This window comes from Amblyomma americanum, chromosome 1 (assembly GCF_052857255.1).
Source record: "Amblyomma americanum isolate KBUSLIRL-KWMA chromosome 1, ASM5285725v1, whole genome shotgun sequence".
Taxonomy (NCBI): domain Eukaryota; kingdom Metazoa; phylum Arthropoda; class Arachnida; order Ixodida; family Ixodidae; genus Amblyomma; species Amblyomma americanum.
The window spans coordinates 274029568-274052238 of record NC_135497.1 but is presented as its reverse complement, the minus strand read 5'-3'; the positions used below and the strand labels follow the sequence as shown (position 1 = coordinate 274052238).

At 50.1% G+C, this 22671-nt stretch overlaps 1 protein-coding gene and 1 pseudogene across 1 annotated transcript; both read right to left on the bottom strand.

The window, feature by feature from the left end:
- Positions 1–1253: 1253 nt before the first annotated feature.
- Positions 1254–17867, bottom strand: LOC144117880 (protein argonaute-2-like). The gene is made up of 4 exons (XM_077651254.1): positions 17754–17867; positions 13606–14024; positions 5844–7877; positions 1254–1571 (listed from the first exon to the last, which is right to left on the bottom strand). Exons 1-4 carry the CDS (start codon positions 17809–17811, stop codon positions 1254–1256), a joined length of 2829 nt encoding a protein of 942 aa, XP_077507380.1. The 5' UTR covers positions 17812–17867.
- LOC144116799 (U2 spliceosomal RNA) lies at positions 15222–15364 on the bottom strand (annotated as a pseudogene).
- Positions 17868–22671: the final 4804 nt, after the last annotated feature.

Here is a 22671-nt window from a genome sequence, read left to right as displayed (position 1 = left end):
ACTCCTCCAGGCTCACCGTAAACGGAATGCAGGGGCAGCGGAGAACCTCCTCCATTACACGAAGTACATGGAGGCCTGCAGTTCCTGCAGCACCTTGACGGCCTCCACGTATTGGGCAGTGGTCAACACTGCGTCCCCGCCGCCCTCAGACGACTGGCTGACCGCGCCTGAAGTCTCCAGCTTGCTGGCGATGTGGTGTTTTGCGCGGAAGGCGGCCAGGTGCGCGTAGTACACAGGGGCCGGGATGCTCACGCTCCTTGCACACCGGGAGTATGTGTGGCACAGGTAGAAGCTGAGCTTCTGCAGGTCGTCCGCGCTGAACTTGGAGTCATGCCACACGATATAGTAGTGGGCCGGCCGGCTGGTGCCCTGCGGGAGCGCAAAGGAGTAAAGTTATTCACATGCCCAGATTCCGAGTGCCATGTCGGGCTGGGTCGCTTCGCATCGTGGTATGTGGTGGTGCGGTGTGGTCCTGCTTGTGGTGCGATGTGATGTGGGGTGGTGTGTGCGGTTTGAATACACTTATTTTATTAGCACACATTACGTGGGAAGGAGAGTGTTTAAACGCAATATACAAAAAACTGGCAGTGCCTGTGAGCACAGCACGTGCTCGCCTTGCTCTTAATGCTGCATGCACAACATGTTTCTCTCTTTATTTGGCCTTAGATGCCCTCGCGCCAATAAATACCGTGAATAACTATTATTTCCTGCCTGGCTGTCATCAGCGCATTGGTCGGTCATCGTCATCTATGTCGCTGTCCCGACTTCGGTACAGCATAAAAAAACGAGGCATACAAGCAGACACGACTATTTAAAAAAATCAGTTTTTTGGCCGTTTTTTGAGACCGCAAAGCCGCGTCCCGCTTTAACGTACGAGCAACCAGGCCCAGCCGAGCATCAAGCGCTTCTCTTTTCACCCAACCCCATGCATTCATTGTCTGAGCAGACGCCATCCTGAAAAGAACTAATGACCACATCCGTATGACAGCATCAATCCGCACTGGACATAAGGCCCCCCGTGCGCAACTTCCGATACCGCTTCCTCAAGGTCGAACGATGACGTTACAGTCACTCATAGCGCTCCTGGTGGCCTCGATGTGACGCGGAATGCTTCCGCCACGGTGTCGCTCGCAGGTGATCTCGGAGGCCATGCTTCCCTTTCCTCAAGCTGCGGAAGGCCTCCACCGCAGGTGCTCCTGGTATTTGTAGCGCACTAAAGACGCGACGCGACTGTGGCGACGCCGGCGCCCGGACTATTTCCTCCGCAAATTGATAGACGAAAACACCGCTGACCATTTCTTCCCGCTGACAATAGCAACAAGGGCGGAGAAGAGGTCGCCTACCTGGATGCCGAAGTGGCTGCAGAGGAAGAAGTCGAAGTCCAGCGGGTGCGTGACCACCGAGTCTACGGTCGTGCCTGGTGGGACGTTGCGGAACTTGCCCACGCCGTCGCGGTCGTTGGCGGGCATGAACCTCGTATGGTGTCGCTTCTGGACCACGATGAACGTCAGCGGTGGCTCGTAGGTCTCGGTGGGACACATTTCCGCACACGCCAGCCGGATGGCGCTCACCTGGGAGATTCGAGAGCGGAAACAAAGAAAAACTTGGTCAGGGTTTAAAGGCCATTCGACGAATCACGATATATACTTGGTACAGAATGTAAACAAAACGCTTTGGACCTTCACGAACTCTGCTGTCCTATCTTATATAATTGTCGTTTGGGAAAAACTCTATGGCGAAGAGCAGCGTTTTTTTAGCAACGCTATTATCGGTTGTAATCTGGTTAAACGAGCAGTTTCAGCAACTGTTCAGCTCAACGGAAGTGCAGCTTTTCCAACCAACGCCGAAATGAACAGCAGTCAGCTGCAGTTACTCGCACACTCCGCTAAATTGAGTTCACGCGGTCCACATTCTGGATCACATGATCGGTTTATATACATAACTCTAGGCATTGACTTACTATTTGACTTCACTCAACTAAAGTTTCTGTGCAAGCGTGGCGTTTGAGTATGCCTTCAGTGAACAACCACACAGAGCCAAGAAAATTCAGTAGAGGAACGCCCGGCTTCACCACTCAGCCGTTGTTTTCCTGGTGCCACTTCGCGGCATTTTTTTGTGTGGCTAAACTAGTTCCAATGATACGACTCAAGAATGAAGCCTCTTTTCCCCGTAAAAGTACCCCCTTCCAGTAAATGGCGTCGGCTGGTTTTCACGAACCTGCAAGGTGGACAATGCAGCGAGCGCGGTGACAATGACAATAGTCTCTCCTGTGAGGGGGGAGACTAACCCCTTCCTTTTGCGACTTCCTACATGGTTACCTTAGGAGGCTCATGAGAAATGGTCTACGCCATTGGCTGCAAGAGAGTCCTTTCAGGGGGAAAAGCCGCTTGGTTCTTGAGTTGTATCCGACTATAATGGAAGTTGTAGAGTGAGACTTATATGAGCCAGGATAGCACTCGGCCGATGCAGCGGGTCAGTAGACTGGTCTAACTGCGACCCCCTACGGAGCTGAGATCTCAACTGCAGGTGGCGCTGCCTTTTATTACCCGTGCCACACGCGCACTAGAAATAACCGCAGATGTTTGTAGCCTTAAGTTTGTCTATGCCATTATTTTCGGAGCTGGCGCTACACGTCCAGATTTAACGACATTACAATTTATTGGCAGATTTATTGATATTACAGATTCGCAACTATAACAGAGGATATTACAATCCAGTCAATGACGAAATTCAAATGTTTTCTGATAATATTCTGACGCCCTCTTTTCAATATAGGTCAGTATTAGATAACCGCGGGTTCAATTTAGAGACAAGCTCGCCTAACTTGTAGCCAAACGTGTCCCGCTTGTCACGCTATCAAATCATAAATCTAAGCTTTGCTTTACAAGAAAGCATCGACAAATGAGAAATAAGAAAAAACGGTTGTACAAAAATGCAAAGCACGAATGTTCGCCCTGTACGCGGGGTAAATATAAAACCTACCTAAAGCTGTGTTGTGTTGGCCTTTGTGTCGAAAAAATAAATACTTTTTCAAAAGCCCTTCCGGCGCTACTTAGGAACAATAAAAGCAAGCCCTTAAAAGCAATACGTCCGAACAGTGTCAGTAATGATATATCAATACATGATATTCACAGCGCCCCCTACTTCGATGCTGAATGTCCTAAAGCTTTTAATTCGTTTTTCGCATATATTTTCACCAAGAAGATAATCCTAACATCCCGCAAGTACCAGATTTCGGTTACCCGTACATGGCACCGGTTGACATTACACTTCATGGCTTAGTACACCTGATAAATAGCCTAGTACCCTCTTCTTCTGGGGTTGATGAAATTAACTGAAAATACTAAAGAAATGCCATTTCTGTCTCCAGCATCATCTTCCTTCATATCTTTAAGCAGTCAATATCTACAGGTGAGGTTTCCACCGGTTGGAAAACAGGAAAGGTTGTACCGGTTTTCAAAAGTACTAACAAACACTCGCACGGAAACTGACGACTTGCACCTTTTTGGACTTTGCCAAAGCATTTTATCGGGTAGAACATTGCCGACAAATATCTAAGCTTTGTGCTCTCAAATTAAATTCTTTAACTCTGTCATGGGTCCGTAGTCTTCTTTCTAATCGCCAGCAGTTCACCGCTGTTAACAATTATTAATTTCCTGTTTCCGATGTTACATCGGGCGCGGCACTACGAAGCCTCCTCGGTCCATTACTATTCTTAATTTACATTAATAACCTGCCAGCAACACTCTCATCTTATATGCGCATATTTGCTGACGACTGCATTATTTATTCACCAATAAAATTTACTAGTGGCCACCTTGAACTTCAAAGTGACCTCGATTGCATTAACGACTGGTGTAAAACGTGTCTAATGACTTTAAACATTTCTAAGTGTAAGATAATTACTTTTAGCCGAAAATCAGTCACCTCGAATTTTCCATACCACAATAATAACGATACATTGGCTCGGACTACGCAGTATAAGCGTCTAGGCGTCCATATTTCACCAAACTTTTTTTGGGCTGAACACATAACCATCACTTTCGCTAATGCTTTCCGGTCACTAGTTTTCATTCACCGTAACCTGCAATGCACTACCCCTCACGTGTGTGAACAAGCCTCCATTACTTTTGTCACACCGCAGCTAGAGTACGCTTCATCCATCTGATCACCTCATCAGAAATATCTAATAGAGAAGTTGGAAGCTGTCCACAATGGGGCTTGTCGTCTCATTTCGCAAAATTGCAGTTATCAGTCTAGTCTAACCCAACTAAAGATCAAACTTTCGCTCTATGCATCCGTTGCAAATTCGTCGCAAGACTGCCCTTTTATCTATCTTTCACAAATGCGTCCATGCCACTGATTCACCGCCAGCACATCTGCAATGTCCCTCCTACTTATAAAATAGATTACATAATAACTACAGCTATGCCGCATTTATGGCAACACACATGCTTTCAACTTCTGGTCACTCCCGCGTGCCATCCGTCTCTGGAAGAATCTTCCGGACTGCATCGCCCTGCAGGCTAATCATGACACCTTTTGCGAACATCTACCCAAACACTTCGCTGATAACGGTTAGCACGTCATTTATATACTCCGGATTCGTGCAACTTCGTTTTCAGCAGCTTGAGACCTATTGCCTCTTTGGTTCCGTGGATGCGCAATTTTGCTCATTTATGCCTGATATGTTTTCTTTGGCTTTTGTATAACTCGACTTCGTGCATTTCCCCTGTTTTTGTTCCATGATGCAGTTTTTACTTTTATCCCTTTTTGTGAATTGCGATATCTTATCTGAACTCACCTGTTTTATTGTGTGTTTTGCTGCACTTTTACTATTTTTTTTTATTTGTAACATATTTTGGGCAACGTTCTGTATTTGACCCCCCCCCCCTTTTATTTTTACACAATGCTTTTGCGGAGACCTGTGAGGTGTCTTTAAATACATAAAAAATAAATAAAGAAAGAAAGAAAACAAAATTTAAATAAGTCACGGTGATGATAACGCCTTCAAGGGAGTAAAAAAAATCACCTGAATATAAACAGTGTCAATGAGTCAGAACCTCAGCAATGTCATTCAAATATAATATAAAAATAAATTTGTAGAAAATGCCACCGTTCTTGCTTGACAAGTCGTAAAAGTCGAACTGGTGTGCCAGCTCACAGGCTAACAGTGCTTCAGAATTGCTGGTAAAAATGGTGCTCTTTATGAATAAGCCATTATCCACAGGATAGTGACTTTTCACAAAAAAGTTGCATATCTTTCTGCATGCGGAATGGGGACAAGAGTATGCACTGCTGTGGCGAATGAGTTGTGGCGAACTCAGTAGGTCGCAAACAGCAGTTAGTCTGTCTAATGCCATTAAATACGAGCGCGTGACACTGTTCCGATGGCGTTAAAACTTGATCACTAAGTAATTAATGACATTAAACATGACCTTGTGAAACTGGCATAGCACCTCTAACTGTCGTTCAGTTCAACGGACGGTCAACTGCATAGCCGTTAATATCGCCCGTGCGTAAAAGGGGTGAGACACAGAGCGGGCACGCACAAAACCCAACCACAAGCCTCAGTCTTGGATGTTTACCACCTTTTGAAGAGAAACGATCAAGCTGACGTCAACTAACACCGAGAAGACGTCTCCAGAAATGAATGTCCCGAATGTCCTGAAATTGTAGCGCTGTGGAGATCTATTCGGTGCCGTTACGTATATGCACAGGAAGTCCGCTTGTCATAAGACAAAAGGTTATCCAATGACGCTAGCGGCATTGAATGCGGTATAGCTGTCTTAACAAGATGAGAGTTTAGTGGACACAGTATTGTAGTAGGCGCAGTTGCTTACCTCATGGTTACGGACTTCCAAGAACTGCCCCTCGCTCACTCCGTCTCTGTAGAAGACGATCTGCAGGGGCTTGTGCCCGGTGGTGCGGTAGAAAACCAGTAGCAATTCCTTGATCATGTCCTTCAGGTCCTTGATAATTTCCACACGCGCCTTAGCCTTGGAGTCTTCAATCTGTACCCGAATGGTGGCGTGAAACTTGGACGGTACAGAGTCTAGGCTTCCGACGCACGCGGCGATGGATGGCCTGATCTTGTCTCCAGGCGATGGGTGCGACACGTCTGCTCCGATGACGATCACGGGCCTATGTAATAGCTTCGGCTTCTCCTGCATCAGGAGACTATTGTTGATGCCGCCCATCTTGGCGTTGATCTTTTGACACAGGTTTTGGATGAGCGCTGCGTTACACTTTTGGACCACGTTGTTGTCCAAGATGCATTGTGTGCGCAGGGAGAGCTCAGTCTCTGCCACCTGCTTGATCTCAGCGTAGTTCGTGGCTTTTGTGATCACAGCCACAACCATCTCCAACTGCGGGCGCTGCTTGCGCTGCTCCGTGAGAACGGTCCGCATGGGCTTGCGGTTTGTGTCGAACGTGATGACCGCAAGCGGCTGCGCAATGCGCATGCCCAGTTCTTGGCCGATGCGGATCAGCATCTTGATGAAGTTGTCCAGGCACTCCTTCTGCGCGAAGCGGCTCACGTTGAGAACAATCCACTGTGTCATCGACATCGCCTTGTAGAAGCGCTGCCCTCGGAGATCCCACGTACCGTCGCGCGGCTTGCACATGCTGTTGTTCTCAAAAACCAAAGACGGCGGGTCGAGAATTCTGCCCACAACCTGAGTGGGTTCGGGGTTGATCTTGACGCCGAACTCTCGCAGGTACTTGTCCGAGGTGCTGACCATGTCGCGCACAGACTGACGAATCTCCAGGAAGCGCTTGGCTGGCGGCTTGGCCGTGCGCTTGATCATCTCGGCGGTCTGACTCTCCTCGAGTTTCTTCCGACAGTGCTGGCCTTCAGCCAGCTCGCACACCTCCAGAGGAATGTAGACCGGATGCGTCGGGCTGCCACTCTGCACGCAAGGGAAGTTCGGGTACGACAAGGGCCTGTAGCGGCTCTGGAAGTAGTCGGCGACGGAGATCTGACTACCTTCTGATTCAAAATAGATGTCCTTCGCAGCTTCCCTCGTGATCTTGACCACTTTGTACTTGCGCGGATACGGAAGGTGCGTCACTTTTACGCGGAGTCCTTTGAGCTCCCTATTCAGCCGCGCGTACTGGTTGTCGCGCAATGACCGTAAGTCCGCGGGTGTCAACACACGCCGGCTGTCGCTGAAGAACCTGCACATGAAGTCTACCAGTGGAAGCGACTCGTAGAATGCCGTTGCTGACATGTCGACGTTAAGCATGGGCTTCCATTGGGCGGGTCGAACACTCGTGTAGTAGCCAAACCACACCTCCCGGCCTCCTCCGAGGTCATTGTGCTCGTTGGGTCCCGGCGGTCTGAAGAACGAGCGTCCAACTGGCGCAAGGTTGATCGAGGGGCTGTGCCTCAAGACGATGTCGATGGCCTGGAGGACTTCCTGGGGCACAGTTTGTACGCGCTTTTGGAAGACGCCATGCAGGGCATCCAGGTTCACGGTGGCTGCATACTGGATCTTGATGATAAACGTCTGGCTTCCTTGGTCTTCCTCGAGGTCGACTGTGAATGTCCGCTCGCGGAAGTTGAGCTGGCGGCGCGTGTACAGGTTCTTGCGGCCATCGAAAGCCGGGATGCAGTTGGCCAGGTCTTGCCGGTACTTCTTTACTAGGAGCTCGATGACTATCCTGTTGATCTTTGTACTGAGGCATCGGTAGTTTTTCTGCTCAGGAACCTTGGTCTCCTTGGCAGTCTCCGAGGAGATGTCGACGTCGTAGTGGTAGACGCTGCCGGTCGGTATCTCAATGCTGAAGTGGTTGGCAAGAAGTTGTATGGTCCGGCCCAGCTGGCCGTGGGCGGGCCTCCGCGGGAAATGAGAGGGCAGGGTTCGCTCGAGTTCCTGCGCCGTGATTGGTGGTAATTAGAGCAGGGCATGAAGAAGTAAGTATGCACGCACTGTTTCGTGTGTTGAGCGTCACACAAGTTTGGCCGAATGGTCTTCGATCTACACTACAGTGCAGGACCGGTTCCGGTGAGTCTTAACGGGGAAAGCCTCCTGCACCCCGTGTGTTGTAGCGAGCCTATTAAAGGACGGCGCTTGAACATTAATATCCTCCCCTGAGAATGTCTTAAATGTTTTGTGCAAGCGAAGTTATCTGCAGTCAATATCTAAATTTCAGCGCCTTCTAGCCTTTCTATCTCCTTTCATCACTCTTTTCATGCTCACAGGTCGGCGCTCTTCAGCCAGCCCTACCCACTCGGCCCCACCGCCGGCTGCAGACGCGTTCGGGAATTTTCCCGGTAATGGTGGGGGGAGGAGGCTTCCTGAACCGCTGAAACGACTTATTATTGGCAGCGGCCACAGTAGCTGCCATACTTCTTAATCTAATCGACAGCCACATCTGAACAAAAATACGTAGGAGCGCGAGGCGGAGAAATGCGCGGGCGTGAAAAAATCGCTGGAAAGAGGTCGCCAACCTTCGCTCGGGATTGTGGGTTCTGTGCTCAATGTAGGAATATATGGTTCAGGTGTTTATGACGAAACCTCGTAGTACTTGAGCGAGGTTATGTACACGGTTGGTGAAAAGTTCCGGGGCCACAGGGCTTGCTTCTTTCATCGGTATATCGTGGCATTTAAGGTGCGATTAAAGCTATTAAGGTTTGCAGAGTATAGAACGATACCTCTTCCGCCTTCTACGGATATTTTGAGTCTTTGGGTGTGTCATGTCTGCCTGATTATACAGCTCAAAATCAGACCCTATGACCTGGGAACTTTTGACCTACCCTGGACTTTCCTCAGAAGGTATATCAAAGCCTTGTTTTATCTTGAGCACATATGACAGGGACGATCGGGTCGACTGCAAAATCAAGGAACCGCACTGCGTGGTCGTGGTGTACATCAAAAGCGAGACAGTCAGTACTAGTTCTTTCTGTGCCTTAATTTATTTATTCAGGGAACCCAGCCCATGATAGCGCCAGAGCTGAAGTATTTCTTCCAAGGTTTCAGAACCACTCAAACGGCAACTGTGGGCGAGTTTGAATGTTTTAGACGTGGTATTGTGTTCCTATTCGCATAACATTTCTTGGGAGTCAATTCTCTGTGCCTTTAAAAACATTTTTCAAAATCCTGAGTAGAAGCCCTTTAAACCAGCAAAAGCAAAGAACACCGAAACTAAAACTGGGTTTCTCCCGAAGAATGACGTCAAGATAGAAGCTTGTCGTCATGCATACTGTCACAAAAACTTTCGGCGCGTTGACTGACTAAACTGGAGACTGTAAGCGACAGACCACTGTTTGGTGAAATGACCAAAAACAAAGGTCTTCATTTTCTTCTTCTTGCGCAAACTCCAAGCAAATATCGAAGGGCATGCAGCTGGTGACGTCACACGTGCAAGGTCGCCCGCAGAAATCGTCTCGATTGGGGCGACAAAATTGGAAACATTTAATTATTCGTGCTGAAACAAACCGACGGCCGGCGGCGAAGCTCGGCACAAGGAACTGCCTTGGAAATATCGGCATTCGTGGAGGCCAAAAAAAGACGTCGCAGCTGCCCATTAACAGCGAAAGATGAACATTCACACGAATATTTCTGTGAATTGAGAATGTGCAGACGCGTAATTTATAAGAATCAACAGCTGCAGCCCAAGGAAACATCAGTTTGCCAAAGTGGATGTTCGGGCTCGACGGTGCACCATTTCGCTTCGAGTAAAAGAGCATTTAACGAGTGACTAAAAAAGACAATACACTCACCGCGGTGGCTCGGTGGTTAGAGTGCTCGATCACTGATCCGGCGTTCCCAGGATCGAACCCGACCGCTGCGGCTGCGTTTCGATGGAACCGAAACGCTAAGGCGCCCGTGTGCTGTTCGATGTCAGTGTACGTTAAAGATCCCCAGGTGGTCGAAATCATTCCGGAGCCCTCCAATACGGCACTTCTTTCTTTCTTCTTTCACTCCCCCGCCTTTTTGTCCTTTCTCTTACGGCGCGGTACGGGTGTCTGCCGATATGAGAGAAAGGTGCTGCCCCAATTTCTTCCGCCCCACCCAAGAAAATTTAATGTGGATTAGCACAATAATAATAATAATAATAATAATAATAATAATAATAATAATAATCGATTTTGGGGGAAAGGAAATGACGCCGTATCTGTCTCATATACCGTTGGGAACCTTGACCGCGCCGTAAGGGAAGGGGAAAAGGAGGGAGTGAAAGAAGAAAGGAAGAAAGAAGTGCCGTAGTGGAGGGCTCCGGAATAATTTCGACAACTTGGGGATCTTTAACGTGCACTGACGTCACACAGCACACGGGCGCCTTAGCGTTTACCCGCCGCGGTGGCTCAGTGGTTAGGCCGCTCGGCTACTGATCCGGAGTTCGCGGGTTCGATCCCGACCGCAGCGGCTGCGTTTTTATGGAGGAAAAACGCGAAGGCGCCCGTGTGCTGTGTGACGTCGGTGCATGTTAAAGATCTCCAGGTGGCCGAAATTATTCCGCAGCCCACCGCTACGGCACTTCTCTCTTCCTTTCTTCTTTCACTCCCTCCTATATCCCTTCTCTTACTGCGCGGTTCAGGTGTCCAACGATATATGATACTGATACTGCGCATTCCCTTTCCCCCAAAATTATTATTATTACTTAGTGTTTTTCCTCCATAAAAACGCTGCCGCCGCGGACGCGTTCGAACCCGGGAACTCCGGATCAGTAGCCGAGCGACCTAACCACTGAGCCACCGCAGTGGGCCAGAATTCCGGCTCAAAACTTTTAATACAGCCAAGGTTTAAGCCTAAAATCGTTTGATATCAAAAATGAAAATTTTCATCCGCGTGATGAGTTTTGGGATCTAGTAATCATGGAAATATTTATTATGAATTCACACGTACTGTGCTACATAAAAAAACCGGCACGGAGCATTGTATTGTAGTGTACTGTATTGAGTTATACGGCGTAAAAGCAACTAAGGCTATCATCTTTAACGTGCACTGACTTCGCACAGCACACGGGCGCCTTAGCGTTTAGCCTCCATAAAAACGCAGTCGCCGTGGTCGGGTTCGAACCCAGGAGCTCCGGTTCAGTAGCCGAGCGCCCTTACCACTTAGCCACCGCGGCGGGTTAGATTAGCCCCGCTAATCCAGGATATACAAAGCGAAACCGAGATTGAGGTCTCCACTGAACCACGGAGCCGATTGTGCGCTTTTCGTTTCGTGCAAATGAACGGTCTTTGCAAAGTTGTCCACGCCAATGAACTCTATGAACGCCTTCGGCTCACATGTTTTGTTTGGTTTTTTGAGGAAAGGAAATGGCACAGTAACCATCTCACATCTCGGTGGACACCCGAACCGCGCCGTGAAGGAAGGAATAAAGGAGGGAGGGAAAGAGGAAACTAAATTTAAATTTGGATTTTGAGGAAATGTGCGGCGGTGCGCAGCGGCAGAACACCTGTGGCTCGGTGCTACTAGTGGCGCATGCGCAGTAGTGATTAGGGATCGAGAGAGAGAGAAATGCGCCATGTGTCGTCAATGCTCCTCGTGCATGCGCAGCACGGCTCTCCAGGAATCACGCGAAACTGCTCAACCTGCGGTAAGTAAAGCTTCCGCTTTAAAAAGAATTTCACACGCTGGCAACACAACACTCAGCCGCTGGTGCGTAAGTAGTGAACCCAAAGGCTAAACCTGACGACGCAATAATTCCTCGAGCCATCCTTTATCCAGGCGACGACTGAGGCCCTGAACCTCACAGAAGAAACTGTGAGAATTGAAAATTAGTTATCGGGGATAGGAAATGGCACTGTACCTTTTTCACATATCGGCGGACACCTGAGACGCGCAGTAAGGGAAGGCAAAAGGCGAGAGTGAAAGAGGAAAGGAAGAAAGAAATGCCGTAGTGGAGGGCTCCGGAATAATTTAGACCACCTGGGGATCTTTAACATACACTGACATCGCACAGCACGCGGGCGCCTCAGCGCTTCGCCTCCATCGAAACGCAGCCGCCGCGGTTGGGTTCCAACCACTCATCTAAATACGGTCGTTACGTCACAAACTTTCCGTTTAAATTTCGCCCACTCGCCTTGTCTATATCACTGTTGACCAAGGAACCCATTGCGGTTCCCAAACGTTGTTCTCTATCTTGACTTTCCCCCGCCGCGGTGGCTGAGTGGTTAGGGCGCTCGACTACTGATCCGGAGTTCCCGGGTTCGAACCCGACCGCGGCTGCTGCGTTTTTATGGAGGAAAAAACGCTAAGGCGCCCGTGTGCAGTGCGATGTCAGTGCACGTTAAAGATTCCCAAGTGGTCGAAATTATTCCGGAGCCCTCCACTACGGCACCTCTTCTTCCTTTCTTCTTTCACTCCCTCCTTTATCCCTTCCCTTGCGGCGCGGTTCAGGTGTCCAACGATATATGAGACAGATACTGCGCCATTTCCTTTCCCCCAAAACCAATTATTATTATTATTATTATCTTGAATTTCTCAGCGGCTAAATCTGATGTTTCACTTCCAGAGCGCCCTATACGTCAATCACTACCACGATGCTTGCTACCCACAGAACTTTTTGTTAGTAAAAACTAAGCCCTGCATAGTCGGCTGCAATTCTAGAAAGAAGCGACGGATGCCCTACCAAGGAAGCCTTGCAGCCAACGGCGTCGGCCGATTCTCCGGACGCCGCTCTCAATCTGATTAAACGGTGGTTCATCTCCTTTCATATGCCACTCCCTGAGATGTCACGCAGGTCCAAGAGGATTGACTAACCATGAAGTCATGAGAACCAGTCGACGCCTTTGGCTGGAGGGCCTCTTTCGAGAGGCACATGTTGCTTCGTTCTTGAGTTGTATGCCCCGCCGCGGTGGCTCAGTAGTTAGGACGCTCGACTACTGATCCGGAGTTCCCGGGTTCGAACCCGACCGCGGCGGCTGCGTTTTTATGGAGGAAAAACGCTAACGGGCCCGTGTGCTGTGCGATGTCAGTGCACGTTAAAGATCCCCAGGTGGTCGAAATTATTCCGGAGCCCTCCACTACGGTACCTATTCTTCCTTTCTCCTTTCACTCCCTCCTTTATCCCTTCCCTTACGGCGCGGTTCAGGTGTCCAACGATATGTGAGACAGATACTGCGCCATTTCCTTTCCCCAAAATCCAATTATTATTATTATTATTCTTGAGTTGTATTATACCGGGGTTTGGTTCTCGTACCGTCTGTACAAGTCGATATTTTGGAAAGGTGATGTTTCCTCTTGCCTTGAAACTAACAGTTAAAGCCCTTTGTAACGAAGCGGTTTATAACGAATCAACTGATATAACGAAGAAATTATGATTGCACGTGGAAGCTCAGCCAACAGGAGCTATAACGAAGCTACGCTTACAAAGAAGTTATCGCCGGAAACTTTCAACTTCGTGGAAAGAGGTTCAACCGCTTTAAAAGGTGCAACTTTATATGGACCCCTGGCATAACAAGCTGCACAGCATGGTTTATAACGAAATAATGGATATAACGAAGGAATTACGATTCCCCGTGGAAGCTCGGTCAACACTGCATATAACGAAGTAACAGCCGCGAACGAACTTTCTACTTTGTTATAACGAGGTTAAACGAGCTACATGCCATTGCCCAAGGTGAAGCCCTTTTCGGAAAACAGTACGCACCTTGATCCTGACATCGTCGCCTGGAGTGGCCTGGTCTCCAGCTTCGGGGGTCTGCTCTGTTACCGCAACGGGCGGCGTACATGATGACGACGGTGGTAGGGCAGCTGCTGCCGGCTGACTGCGACTCACGGCGGCTGCTGCGGATGCAGGCCGCGGGCTGCTGGCCGCTACATTGGCGTCACCTGCGGCGGCGGCGGCGGCCCCGTAGCTGGGACGGGAGGCGCTGGGCTGAGCGGTGGGCTGCGCGGTGGGCTGAGCTCTGGTCTCCGCGGCAGGGGTCGGGCCGCGGCTGACGGCGCGCGGCTGCGGGCTGGGCGCGGCGCCCTGCTGCAGTGCTTGCGCGAATGAAACCCGCGACGGACCGGCGGGCGACGGAGCAGGAGCGGGGGCTTGATTGCCACCGCTGGCCGAAGGCACCGCTGCGAGCCGAAAATGCCCGTTTAACGTAGCGTTGATACATCTGCTGCGTTTGCGATCATAGCGATCGTTACGACACGCATATATACACCGCCGAAAGCTGAAGACTGGACAGCCGTCACCGAAGCTCCGTTGGTAGAGCACCGGACGCTAAATTAAGAGGTAGTGGGTTTCGGATACCAACGGCGGCATGTGGTTGTTTTCCTTCTGCTTTATAATCAATTATCTTTAAAAAGTTTCGTTTTTCTTCACAGCAACGAAGAAGCAACAAATGTCCCGCCGCGCATTCAATATATTTGCGACACACGCGCACGCTTTCCTTCTAGTTGTAACTTGAGAACAAAAAAAAAAACAATTTTAAATTTAACTTCGCTAACCCTGGAATTCAGCGAAAACAAGGACGCTTGCTAAGCACCTGTGGCTCGTCCACGGCAGCGCCTGCATGGACAGCCGTTCTATAGTATATACACACACGACCACGTGGCTTAGACGTATCTCATGGTCTTGCACCCCCATCAAATGTGTTTAGGGTCAAACGTGAACCCAAATGTCACCTAATGTCAAAGATCAGAGGTCAACTAAAGGTCATGGGTCAAGGGCAGAGGTCAAGAGTTCCACGCCATAACTGTACCACGTACGGTCATACATGGCTAACATGGTTGGGCTGAAGGTCATTGAAGGCTATTCTCCGGGCTATGCGACGACTTCTTTACCAACGTGGTGAAGCTTTTCGCTTCGTGTTCAACTGCCGTGACTTCTTTAGTTTCATTCCTTTTAGAGCCCAGTTCGCCCGTTGCTGCGTTCCGCGTCGTAGTCGCTGTAACATGCTACCTGACAGGTGACGTGTTACGGAGTGTGACAGGTGACGTGTTGGCAGGTAGCAGCAGAGCGAAGCGCCACCTGACACACGAGAGGAATGGACAGCCGGAAGGCGGCTGCTACGGGACGATGCCGGAGGGTCGCTAGCAACGTAACAAGAACCTGCCAAGCGGTAGCAAGCGGCTTGCGAAGAGCTGCGCTCAAATTCCGAATTACCGTCTGTCATAATGGGTCGTCTGTCTGTCTGTTACTGCCAGGAAGAAAGAAAGGAAAGTGCACAGGCCTGCTCACTGGCCCAAGCCGAGCCACAATCGCTACCACGTGCAGATAGTAGGAGAGTTGAAAGATCGGATAGAAAGACAGGAGAGTAAAGACGCGCTAAAGACAAGGCCGATCCCGGAGGCAGTGCAATACCGGGCCAACCGGTGGCGGGAAAGAAGCATCCTTCAAACTCCCCGCCACATTTCCAAATATAAGTCCAACTTGGACCCGTAAGAGATACTCCACGGGTCCGGACAACTATAATGGGGCGTCAATTTTTTTTCATTTATATATCGGGCGTAAAGAATGCACCTTTCCTACCGCGGACAACGCTTGCTGTCACGGAGAATGTCAACACATGCTGGTTGTGGGAAACGTTTCCCCAAATCCCTGCCTTTCCTCAAAATCGACGGAGTCCAGAACATCGTCAACGCCAATGCCAATGATCACAATGAACGCGGCGGTGGCGGCTGAATGACGTCATAGCTGTCACGTGGTTTGTCCTCGGTTCAAGGTAAAACTCTCCTACACGGCGAAGCAGCTACGCAAGGTAGTAGTAAAGCATTCCCTTCACAGGAAGGGGATGATTAGATGGCTGCCCGGCCCTATTGAGCTGCGATGTAGGGGCTGCCGCACATGTGGCGAGGGCTGCTTGTCACCGGAAGTACCTGTTGCTAAACCGTCGTCGTCGCTTCAGATGAGGCGGCTATTGCGAGTCCTTTCTGCCAATCTTTTCTCTCAAATCTCGTTTAACTCTCCAAATGTCTGCCCGTAGCAGCGATTATCTTCACGTGTCAGTGATTACCTGCACGTAGTAGCTACTGTGGATCAGCTTGAGCCGGTGGGCGGGTCCGTGAACTTTTCATTCTTCCTTAAGTCTCAACAACGACAACAAAACCCTGTCACACATCGCACCACACAGCGGGACGCCAAGCTGTTAAGCCGGCTTGATTTCATCCGGCAGCCCCATAGAGTGCGCACTCATACCTAGAAACAAGAGACACGCAGTCGCGATAAACAGCGACCACAATCCGGGGAAAGACAGACCTTTGCTGAAAATTGAAAATTGGTTTTTGAGGAAAAAAAGATGCGGTAACCGTCTCGCATATCGCGCCGCACACCTGAAGCACGCCGTAAGGGAAGGGATAGAAGGACTGGGTGCAGAAAGGAAAAAAAGAGGTGCCGTAGTGGAGGGCTCCGGAATAATTTCGGCCTTCTGGGCATTTTTAACGTGCACCGATATCGTACAGCACAAAGGAACCTTTGCGTTTCGCCTCCATCGAAACGAGGCCGCCGCGGTCGGGTTCGAACCCGGGTCCCCCCGATCAGGAGCCGAGCGCCCTAATCACTGAGCCACCGCTGCGGGTAAACCGGATAGCCCAAGCAAAAAATGCAGCGCAAAGAGATTAAGGAAGCTCAAAAGCGATACCCGAAAGGCGCGGGTTCGATTCCGGCCGCGGCGGTCGAATTTCGATGGAGGTGAAATTGAAGAGGCCCGTGTTATGTGCGTTGTCAGGGCATGTTAAAAACCCCAAGGCAGTCGAAATTTCCGGACCCCTTCACTACGGCGGCTCTCATAGCCTAAGTCGCTTTGGGACGTTAAACCCAAATAAACCATAAAGAAATCGTAAATGCGCTTAGGGGATTAGGGTGCGGAGCTGCGGAGGTGTTGCTATGCACCAAAAACGGACTAAAACGAGACGACAGCGCTCGGAAACGTGCCGTGGATCAAGGCACTCATCAAGCGGAAGAGCGTTCCACAGCACCTGCTCCGTGTCAGCTCAGGAGCATGGCCGGACCACGCAGGCGCACGGGCGACGCGTGCAGAAGCGCGTGCTCGAGGAGCGGCGAGACGCACAGTGCGCATGCGCAAGGCGAACGTTCGGCAAGGCATTCTCGGCAGGAACGCACGCCGGTCACAAACGCGCGGCTGGTCTGGACCCCCTTTTTTTTGGTCCTCTCAGAAAAAAAAAAACGACGTGAAGCGAAGCGACGCGATCCTTTGTATTGGGTTATGCGCTTTGGTCAGGTATTTCACATAACCTGTCAGCACTCACGTTGGTAGCATCCCTGGAAGTTGGTAATTTTGTTCATTGCGAACACATTCTGTCGTATAGCAGTGCTACCACTAGGTCATATATATTCCCGAGACTGCATCATCAATGCAAAACTTCACATAGGAGCGAAAACGCTAGCAATTTCTGCCGCGGCGCACAAAGCCGTTTCGAGCCATCGCGGCGGGGGAAGCGGCCAGAGTGAAGAGGTTCCAAAAATATCTAAATTTTTCGCTGCAACGCGCTGCTCAATCGCTATATTCGCTCAGTCGCTTGCACGTGAACCAACCTTAACGCGACATAAAGGCTCTCGAGGTCGCTTCGGCTCAACCAAACGCGGTTTTTTTTTCCTCTCAAGTCACGGTCACTCACGCTCAAATAAAAATGACGGTGCATGATAGCGAAAACAAACGGGTAACGAAGCTCGTGAATTTCGTTCAGCCTTCTCGCAAAAATTTAATGCTTTAGAACAGAATCATCCTAGCCCACGAGGTTAGGCCTAAAGCGACCACCATGTGACGCCAGATGAACAAAGGGATCGAGCGCCCAAACGACAGCGGCGGAGGCCACAGAACCGAAAGGAAATTCGCTACGCACCTGGAGGTCCAGCAGCTGAGTCGTTTTTCTTCTTGTCTTTCCGCTTTCCTGTCCCCATTTAGATAGCGGGCCACAAACACAAATGGCTATCACCGTAACGGACGTCTTGACTGCCTGCCGAGCCACTGGAGAAAGGCAAAAAGGCTGCGTTGTTACTCTTTTCTAGTGACATTTTCCGCTCCGTGATTCGCTCATATGCTTCGCCACGAGCTGCACGTGTTCCGTCGTCATTGGCTGTGCTTGGAGACGTCATGCGCGTGCCGGCGCTTCTGCCTCCAAGAACGCATAAAGAAAAAAAAACAATGGATCCAAAGGAAATCGTCGTACGATACCGTGTTACCACTGCTCTTTATGGGAACGCTGAGTCCCGGCGCGTCTCGAACACGCGCGCTGTGGAACTCGAAGACTGCAAGTGGAGGGTAACTCCTCTTCGAAACCCAACTAGTCCTAGAGGCTATTTGCTGAGAGGGTCTAGTGGTGGTGGTGGTAGTGGTTTTATTAAAAATAATAGTAAAAAGGAAGGAAAAGATTTTTGCTAGCCCCGGCATCTGCCATCGATACTGAAGCACCTGAGCTGGGCCAGCGGAAATAAAGGACAGCAGGCAGAATGGAGAAATGAAATGGAAGAGGTGAGGGGACAGGAAGAGAGGATAGGGGGAGAAGTAATATGTACAAACTATTTACACAATAAGAAATGTGTCCAGGTTGTGCGCGTGATTAGTTCATTTTAGAGGATTTAAATCACACACGCGCACAGCACTGTGTTGGTTACAACTGGAGTGGGGCGTCCAGTTATTAATCGTTCAAGGTAGAACTCGCGGAGTGTTCGGGTCTAGTTCGCAAAATACAGAGGCGCATACAGGGGTCACGGCCGTACAAAGTGAAAGAATGGGACGAGTGCTGCTAGCATTCATTTCTAATTTTGTCCAAGTCCGTGGTTTCAGCTCAGAGATCCGCATGACTGAGCCACCAGAAAGCGGCGAATAAAGAACTGTAGCGATTTGTCAACATTTCTGGCTTTTACCTATGTCTCTATGTATTTGTTAATGCATCCGTTTAATTAATTTTATTCCCACGTGCTGGCGTCTCGGAGTAAGGAGTGTGTTTTACTGTCCACATGTGAGGCGACAGTCTGAAAAATTGGATTTGGGGGGAAATAAAATGGCGCAGTATCTGCCTCACATATCCGCGGAACCCTGAACCGGACCGTAAGAGAAGGGATAAAGCAGGGACTAAGAATGAAGGAAGAAACAGGTGCCGTGGTGGAGGGCTCCTGAATAGCTCGGACCACCTGGGGATCTCTAACGTGCACTGACATCGCACAGCATACGGGCGCCAATCTCAGAGTTTATGCCGAGTCGTTGCGGTGGCCATTGCTCTCGATGGAGGCCCCGATGCACGGTTCGCCGGTCACAACAGTAGCACTCGCTCGGCAAAGAGGAGCCGCCAAACTTTGACGTCTCCCTTTGTGCGAGGCGAAAAAAAACTCAAGTCGGCGACGCTAGGCCAGGCTTAGCTCAGCCGGAATACCTGATACGCGTCTCGCTGGCAATCTCCAACGCGGGCGTTTGATGGTATTGTAAGATTATCGCAGACATCCATGTCCGAGGTTATACATTCCCTAAGTTATCCATGTTGTTGCGATTACAGGATGATACAGGAAAGTGCACGGGCCTGCCGACGGGCTCTAGCTATGCGTAACCATGCAATGCCGCGTGCAAACTAAGGACAGTTCAGAGGTGTGAGAGGGACTACTGAAAGAAAAATGGTGCGCTCGATCAACTGCGACCGTAGGAGCGACGGTGGTTCTGGTGGGGCGCTATTTGTAGAGTCAGTTGTGTGGCGTTCGCAAGATAGCGACAGCACGCGTCACAGCGCTCATGTAAGGATGGTGCCGAGCGTGTCTTCGTGATTAGGCGTTAGGTGCCTTAGCCAGAGGACGTGGGAACAAAGCCTAACAGCGACGGCCCCGTTTCGATGTATACGCGAAATTATTTAAAGAACCCTGTGTGTTCGAAGTTACTGCAGTACCCCCCTATACGATGACCACGTTTGACTTCAACCTGCGTTTAATGGTGGCTATCAAATTAAGGCAAAGTGCCGAGTAGAATGGCAAAGCAGTCGCCACGTTTCGCTTGATGAGCGCGAACGGCAAGTTTAGTTTAAATATTTAGCTTAAACGCTTGTCGGCACCTCGTGTTCGCGAAAGAGGCCACGCTGGGTCGAACACTGCTGCCTACCACAGCAACGCCAGCATCAAGGAAGCGCCACGTGACAACGTTTAGCCGCCGCGGTGGCTCAGTGGTTACGGCGTTTGGCTGCTGACCCGACAGACACGGGTTCGATCCCAGCCGCGGCGGTCGAATTTCAATGGAGGCGAAATTCTAGATGCCCGTGTACTGTGCGATGTGAGAGCACGCTAAATAACCCCAGGTGGTCGAAATTTCCGGAGCCCTTCACTATTGTCTGAGTTGTTTTGGGACGTTGAACCCTTCAAACTAAACCAAACAATGTTTTCTTCCTTTTTTTGATGTTAGGAACGCTAGATGATAATGGAACTCCGTTACTGCAGAGTTGTGCTGCCGCCACACTCTTCATGAGCGCTTCTGATCGAATGTCGCGTAGTTCGCAAAGCGCTGAGACCTGATGCGGCAGCGCTGGGCTACGAAAAATTGGTTTTGCAAAAAGGAAACGGCGATGTAATTGTCTCGCTTCTCGGTGGAACAATCCGCTTTCAAACCAGCGCCCGTTCGAAAATAGAAGCAATGGTATCACCGTAGCGTTCTGCTACAATAAGGTGATGGTTACAACTTTATTGCCACAAAATGGAAGCCTGGATTAGTTGGGGCTGGTGCGAGGCAGTGTGGCCTCCAGTCGGGGGCGGCCTCTTGAGCTCGCGTGATGATGGCCAGCTGCGTTGTTTTCTTGAACTTGCCAAGAGCTTGTCCCATTCCTTCGCCGAGAGAGGTGGCAAGAATGTCATCGAAGAGGGTGGGCTATCGCATTAGGGCAGTGAGCGCACCCTCCGACCCGAATTTTACGAGGGACAGCCTGATCTCATTTCATGACATCACCCATCACTTTACACTGGAGAGGCGCGCTTATGCCCCTCCCCACAAATTGTTCACAAAAGCGCAGGAAGTTACCTGGCGCCGACTGCAAACACGCTCCCTTCTGAATCCGGCAGTGCTTCCCGTCAAGGACCCCCGACCAGTACGACCCAAACTGCCATAAATGTGGCGAAAGGGCCAAATACGACCACATTCTCTGAAACTGCGCAAATGATACGCTTCAGGCGGAGTTGATACAGCTCCCTTCTCCCGAGCGGTGGGACGCCGCGCTGGTGAGGTCGGATCCCAAGATTAAAGTATGGGCATTGCAGCGAGCCAATGAAGTCGCCGCTAGCCATGGTCTAGCGGCCATCTAGTATGTCTCCTGCAAACTGTTCTCGGCGCAATAAATGTTTTACAATCCAATCCATGAAAATTGAAAATTGGCTGTTGGGGACCCCCCGCGGTGGCTCAGTGGTTAGGGCGCTCGACTACTGATCCGGAGTTCCCGGGTTCGAACCCGACCGCGGCGGCTGCGTTTTTATGGAGGAAAAACGCTAACGGGCCCGTGTGCTGTACGATGTCAGTGCACGTTAAAGATCCCCGAGTGGTCGAAATTATTCCAGAGCCCTCTACTACGGCACCTATTCCTTTCTTCTTTCAGTCCCTCCTTTATTCGTTCCCTTACGGCGCGGTCCACGTGTCCAACGATATATGAGACAGATACTGTGCCATTTTTCTTCCCCCCCCCCCTAAAAAAAACAATTATTATGGCTGTTGCGGAAAGGAAATGGTGCAGTATGTCTCAAATCTCGGCGGAAACCTGAACCGCGCCGTAAGGGAAGGGATAAAGGAGGGACTGCGAAAAGAAAGCAAGAAATCCAGTAGTGGAGGGTTCCGGAATTATTTTGACAACCAGGGGACCTTTATTTATTACAATTGGTTTTTTGTGGAAAGGAAATGGCGCAGTATCTGTCCCGTATATCGTTGGACACCTGAACCGCGCTCTATGGGACGGGATAAAGGAGGGAGTGAAATAAGAAAGGAAGAAATAGGTGCCGTAGTGGAGGGCTCCGGAATAATTTCAATCACCCGGGGATTTTTAACGTGCACTGACATCGCACAGCACACGGGCGCCTTAGCGTTTTTCCTCCATAAAAACACAGCCGCCGCGGTCGGGTTCGAACCCGGTAACTCTGGATCAGTAGCCGAGCGCCATAACCACTGAGCCACCGCGGCGGGTGGACCTTTAACTAGCACTGAAATTTCACAGCACAGGGGCGTTACCTCGTGTTCGAGAAAGAGGCGCCGCTGGGTCCAACACTGCTGCCGACCACAGCAACGCCAGCTTCAAGGAAGCGCCACGTGACAACGTTTTCTTTATTTTTTTATGTTAGGAGCAATATATTATGGTTTAATACCGTTGCCGCAGCGTTTCTTGCATTAATTTTGACGTTAGGAACGCTACATAGGGGTGGAACTCCAATGGCGCAGCATTGGGCTGCCACAACACCCTTCCAGACGGCTCCTGTTCGAATGTCGTGTAGTTCGCAAAGTGCTGAGACCCTATGCCGCTAGGAAAAATTGTTTTTGAAGAAAGGAAACGGTCCCGCTATCCTCCCTTCCTCTCCCCTCGCCTCTTTCTTTTTATTTCTCAATTCTGTCTGCTATTCGTTATTTCCGCCGCCCCAGCTCAGGTGCTTCAGTATCGATGGCACTTGCAGAGGCTAGCAAAAATCTTTTCCTTCCTTTTTACTATTATTTTAATAAAAAAAAACCACTACCACCAGAAAGAAACCGGCGTAGTAATCGTTTTTATGGAGGAGAAACGCTAAAGCGCTCGTGTGCTGTGCGATGTCAGTGCACGT